This window comes from Sinocyclocheilus rhinocerous, unplaced genomic scaffold (assembly GCF_001515625.1).
Source record: "Sinocyclocheilus rhinocerous isolate Xijiao unplaced genomic scaffold, SAMN03320098_v1.1 scaffold31, whole genome shotgun sequence".
Taxonomy (NCBI): domain Eukaryota; kingdom Metazoa; phylum Chordata; class Actinopteri; order Cypriniformes; family Cyprinidae; genus Sinocyclocheilus; species Sinocyclocheilus rhinocerous.
Genome location: NW_015638575.1, coordinates 118,707 through 124,162, shown reverse-complemented (window position 1 = coordinate 124,162; position 5,456 = coordinate 118,707). Strand labels below are relative to the sequence as shown.

At 38.0% G+C, this 5,456-nt stretch overlaps 1 protein-coding gene across 5 annotated transcripts in view; it reads right to left on the bottom strand.

The window, feature by feature from the left end:
• Positions 1-548: 548 nt before the first annotated feature.
• Positions 549-5,456, bottom strand: part of LOC107749843 (protein transport protein Sec24C-like) — an 18,385-nt gene continuing 13,477 nt past the window's right edge. For all 5 annotated transcript variants that reach the window (XM_016565036.1, XM_016565037.1, XM_016565038.1 and 2 more), the window contains 5 exons: positions 4,571-4,689; positions 4,231-4,410; positions 3,954-4,145; positions 3,637-3,726; positions 549-2,155 (listed from right to left, as the gene is read on the bottom strand). In XM_016565036.1, the coding sequence (XP_016420522.1) occupies positions 2,015-2,155; positions 3,637-3,726; positions 3,954-4,145; positions 4,231-4,410; positions 4,571-4,689 (722 nt within the window). In that variant the 3' untranslated portion in view covers positions 549-2,014. The remainder of the gene's footprint in view (positions 2,156-3,636; positions 3,727-3,953; positions 4,146-4,230; positions 4,411-4,570; positions 4,690-5,456) is intronic.

Genomic DNA, 5,456 nt, shown 5'->3' with positions numbered 1-5,456 from the left:
TGTTGAACTGATAAAAATCTCAATGTGCATTTTGCTCGACTTTTACCTCAGATTTCTGCAGCATTTGACCATCTAGTTTTAATACTGAATCTAATATATTGCACCGTGTATAGACAGATTCGTAAGAGCGCAGGAGTCAATTAATTGATATAGGTATTTATTTGCAGTCAGGAGGCATAGATGAAACAAGAAGACACGACTCTGAAAGACATTGAGGAGTCTGTGGCCAACAAAAACAGATATGGGTTAGAGACAAACACAAAAATGAAATAAATAAAAAAACAACTCAAAGGCTGATCCCTCCGTTCTAAAGAGAACCTCACTAGGATACACCTCTGAGAAACACACACCAGCTCACCCCCTTTATATAAAAGAGCTCTGTAATATTAGATAGAAATAAGCATATATTTCAGAATGTCTTTGAAAGGACTAAGATGAGCTTGATTTGAAAGATTTTGAAGCATTGAAAGGGGAAAAAAATAATCTTAAAAAAAAAAAATCATTCTTGCAGTTCACTTAAAGGTTCAACAAAGCACACTAGCTTGACATCATTTTTAAAACGTGATTTTTAATTCTGTACATGTAATAAATGCAATGACAAGATATTCAGTGTTGATTGCTTTTAAGGTCACAATTCTGCATGTGCTTGACGTCACTCGCTTAGAAAACCGGTTAGAAACGGTCAGTTTCTAAAAGAGTCCCGCACTCCACTCTCAGCACAGGCTTCCATTGCACAATGATTAATACCCTAGAGCAGAGAGACGCCACCTGCTCCTTTAAACAGATTTAGAACATAATATTAAATCATAACTGATAAATGAACAAGCACATGTAGTATACAGGTTACAACAGATCATACAGTAAAGAAAAAAAAAAAAAAACGAATTTAATAGGGAACTGAATGAATGCCAGAATGCTTCTGTAATGTATGCCCAATTACTGAACCATCTTTAGGGTTTTGACAACTCCCATCCTCCTGAGAGGCTCATCTGAATTTCAGCTGCCTGTCCAGGCATCCTTCGGGATCCATATTCTTCGCCAGGAAGCAGAAACGTCACTAGCGCATCAGTTTTAGGCATATCTGCTTCTTATAGAGAATGAGGGCAATGGCAAGGAGAAAAGCAGCACAATTTTCAGCTCAGGCTCTTGAACAGCTTTCCCTCTTTCTTTTAAAGATAAGTTGATGCATAGACTTTTATTTTGAATGTTTTCTCAGAGTTTTTGAACGATTAACAGCACACTTCAAACTCCCATAAAGTCTATTAGGTTTTCCACACACATTAAAAAGGTGAAAATGACAAAAATTAGACAAGCTAAACAGAATAACAAATGAAAAAGGAGAAACAGCATCAGTAAGGCCAAGGTTGAGAGAGATAATCAAAGGGAAATTGAATTTAAGCAGAAAAAAAAATACAAATAATTGAATAAACATGAATCTAACTTGCTCTAAAACATCTTTCGATTCATATTGGAATAAGATGAGGGATTTCATTTCATTGTATTCCGAGTAGGCCTAGATTCATTTCTAATGCGGTAATTTTTCTGTCCTTCGGTACCTAGAGACCATTAATCAGTGCTAGTGTTTCTCACAGAACACCCAGTACAATCAACATCGACGTTCACAGTCAAACACACTCTAAAACCCGGTAGCTGTTCATTTCACAAAGCAGTTTAAGCTCTAATTGAGGCTTCACAACCTGATCCCAGATCAGCTATAGGGCAGTAACAACACCATATCTCCTCCTCTATCACACACACAGTCTCACAAGCCTGTCATCGAAAGTGAGGAGAAGATTGGGTCAAAACTCCCACCACTAAAACCAAAAGAACACCGTAATCTGATGGAGCAACATTTCCTTTACAAGGTGGCTTCTTCCTCAAGAGTCACATGGATGAGATTATACTTGAGGGAGAGAAGATGATGGGCAAAGGGATTTAGTTTATTATGTTAAATAAAAAGTTAAAGGGCTTCTGAGTACAGAGCCAATGGAAGAGAAGGTGGGACCTGATGCTCCTAGCTCAGGAGCTGACGAATCTCCTTGTGCATGTGACACAGGAAGTCCACGTAAGAGGCCCCACCATTGTTGCTCTTATCCTCCACCAGGAAGTGCTTGAAGATCAGCTCCAGCTTGTCTTCCTGTTTCACCACCATGAGCTGAAAGACAACGATTATTTACAATTATATTAATTTAGTCTTGGACAGGTTTTAAAAATGAGTAAGCTACTGCAGGAAAAACATTAATATCAGCTGTAGGCACTGTTTCCTCTAAGCTGTGCGCAGAAGAAATAATATGCCGCGCACAGGACAAATGCAAAAATGAGTTTGGAAAGGCATTTGATTTAACTCTAGTAAATGCAAAATAATTGCAATGCTCGGGCAAACCGCTATAGAGTTGTTGTCACTATAGAATTAGGTTTCATAGAAAGAGAATGATGTGCGACAAATCAGTCCCTGTAGAAATCAAATACTTTAATGGTTGTGGACGAAATAACTCAACACGAGAGCTAGCGCAAACATAATGACATGTTTTAAAGAAGAGTGGCTTGATTAAGTGGTGGAAATAGTGGATGATGAGCACAGAACAGAAACAAAACTCCGAGACATTTACACATAGGTGTAGTGTGCAAACTCTACTACATGGGTATGTTTTAAGCCTGTGTTATAGTGCGGGAGTCCGCTAGTGTCCGCTATGGTATGCGTGACGTAAAAATCGTCATCGGAGAGTGTGCGCGTAGGCTCCGTGCGGACATCCGCGTGCCTCCCATTTTTTGTGACCGCGCGGTCAGTAGGCTACAAAAGCACCAACTGCGCATGCGCAGGCTGTGTGAATAAGCCCGTTGCTACTCGAACCTGTACAATCCGTCGATAAAACAATATAAAGACAGACGCGTCCGGATTGCTCATGCGGAAAGTATAACACAGGCTTTAGATAACTGAAACTAAAAGAATTCACATGTTCATGTTTTTTTTAAATATATATATTTTTATATTATATTATAAGCCTAATAAATAATTGACCTCAAAAAGGGAATTCATGAGCAATAACTGCTTCATTTTTTCATATTAGCTATATCATATTATATTATAATAAAAAATGTTTTCTCAAGTAACCTACATAAAGGGTCAAATCAAATATAAATAGCACATTAAAGTTAAAGTTGCACACTTTTTTGTGTGTGCACTGTACAGGTCTGGTATAAAGAATGTTTTTGCTCAGGTGGCCGAAATGTCCGCCCAATAGGGGGAAAAAAATCCATAAATGTCTAGCAACAACTACATAAATAACAAACAAATAAAAAATAAAAGTTTTTATTTTTATTTTTATAAGGTGTCATCCTATAGTCACGAGTGACCCTTGCCTCCCGGTAGTGAAGAATAATCACAGACGAACACGGACATTAATCTGGACTGACTAGTCCCTTTCTCCCCTTAGTCAAGGTCACACATAATTCCTGGATTATCTTGACTTCCTGATGCGTTTCATTTGCTAATAATTTTATTGTACTGAGATAATAAAAAAAAAGAAAAGTTAAACACTAAGTGACTTAAGCTTTCAGAAAAAGAAACAATCTTTTCAGCTGCTTGAATCACAAATATCTGCAAAAGCATAATATCAAGCCCTGTGACGTATATACCTTCATGTATCGTGAACGCTGTGCCCTGAAGGACTCGATAATCTCCCTCAGTCTCTTTGAAAAGGGATTATCCAAAGCCGGCAGAGAGGTCTAAATCAGCAAAACACAATAAAAATCACCAATGTTCACATCATATTTTTAAAAACAAAATGCAACATGCAAAAACATGTCAAGCATCCTTGGTAAAGGATTGGTAAAGTTTCATGCGCCTATAAGTAATACCGGAGCTACATAACTGCTTCTGTATGAGAAAAAACTAATCTTTTATTTACATTATGTGTGCATATTATTTTCTCAGCATTTATAAGGGGTCGTACCATGTTGGGGTCTATCTGGCCGAAAGCCGGTGTGCCAAAGATGTTCTGAAGCAGCTCCTGTTGGGCATTAACCCCCACCCAAAGGAAAATGTTCAGTCCGTTCTCTAACAGATACACTCCTCCCCTAGACAGTCTCTCCTCCGAGTTCCTCACTGCCACAGGCAGAGACATGCTCATAACATCCAACTTTTGCTGTAGAGAAACCGAGAACGTACCATAATCTTCACAGCTCAATTACAATATAAATTGGGCTGGTATTATCGTGTTTGTCTCTCACCAGCGGAAGCAGACGAGGGTAGAAGAACACATGGCTCTCAGACACATCCAAAGTGCTGACCAGCTGTCTCAGGTAGGCACGGTCATCCAGGGAGACGTCCGCCCCGGGCTGCAGAACGTCACTCTTCAACACGCAGTTCAGGTACACGGGCAGTAGCTTCATACATTCTGGTAAAATCAACTGTACGCAGAAAAATAGACAAGAAAATATAAGTAAAAATAAGGGAATGTGTGCAATGTAGGATATGACAGAAACACTGAAGATATTTAATCATTAATAAATAGTATTTGTATGAAAGAACAGTACACTGTGTTTTTGTGTGTTGATTTTCCATAGTTACCTGCCCTGCTGAAGATGGACTGGCACAGTTCTTGCGGTAGCAGGCTAAGATCTGTGCACACTGATTCACCAGGCTATCACGTACATTCTTGATAGGACTGCCGAGTACACTCCGATATGCTGTAAACACATACAACAACATAATCTTTAAAAACTCTAATCAAGTCCCAGAACACATCATAAAAAAAAAGTAAATTCTATCTTCGAAACTTTTACATAAAAATGGCCTATATTATGATTAACTAACATTTCAGCCTCCACTGAGATGCTAAATAGGTAGGTGTTGATCGTTATGTCAATCATAATTTATTACTGACTTGCCTTTGCAGGCTAGTTTTATTAAATTATGTAGGTGGACTGGGAAGGGAGCTCTATCTTTTGAAAACAAAACAAAAACCAAAATAAAAACAAAACAATGATGCATTATTATTGATGTGCAGAGACTGGGAAGGGAGCTCTAGCTTTTGAAAAAACAAACCAAAAGAAACAAACAAACAAAAAACCCCAAAAAAGCTTTTGGAAAAAATAAATAAATATATAAATGAAAAAAACAACAACAATAACATCAAACCAATTGTGTATTAAATGCTATATGTACACTGGAAGTAGGGATGTAACGATTACCGGTTTGACGATAAATCATGATAAAATTCCAGACGGTTAGTATTACCGTTTCATATTTTAATTATCATTAAAACCGTATTAGATTACCGCGATTTGAACAACTCACGATAAATAAATACGGTCCAGCATAAAGCACAGTTTTAAGTAACAGTCTCACGTGCGCACAGCACGCAGAGTAGTTTCGTTTTGAGTGAAAACAGGGCGGAAAAGCTGGGAGGTTTTAAAAGAGTGCTAAGGGAATTATACAAATGAATATATGAATG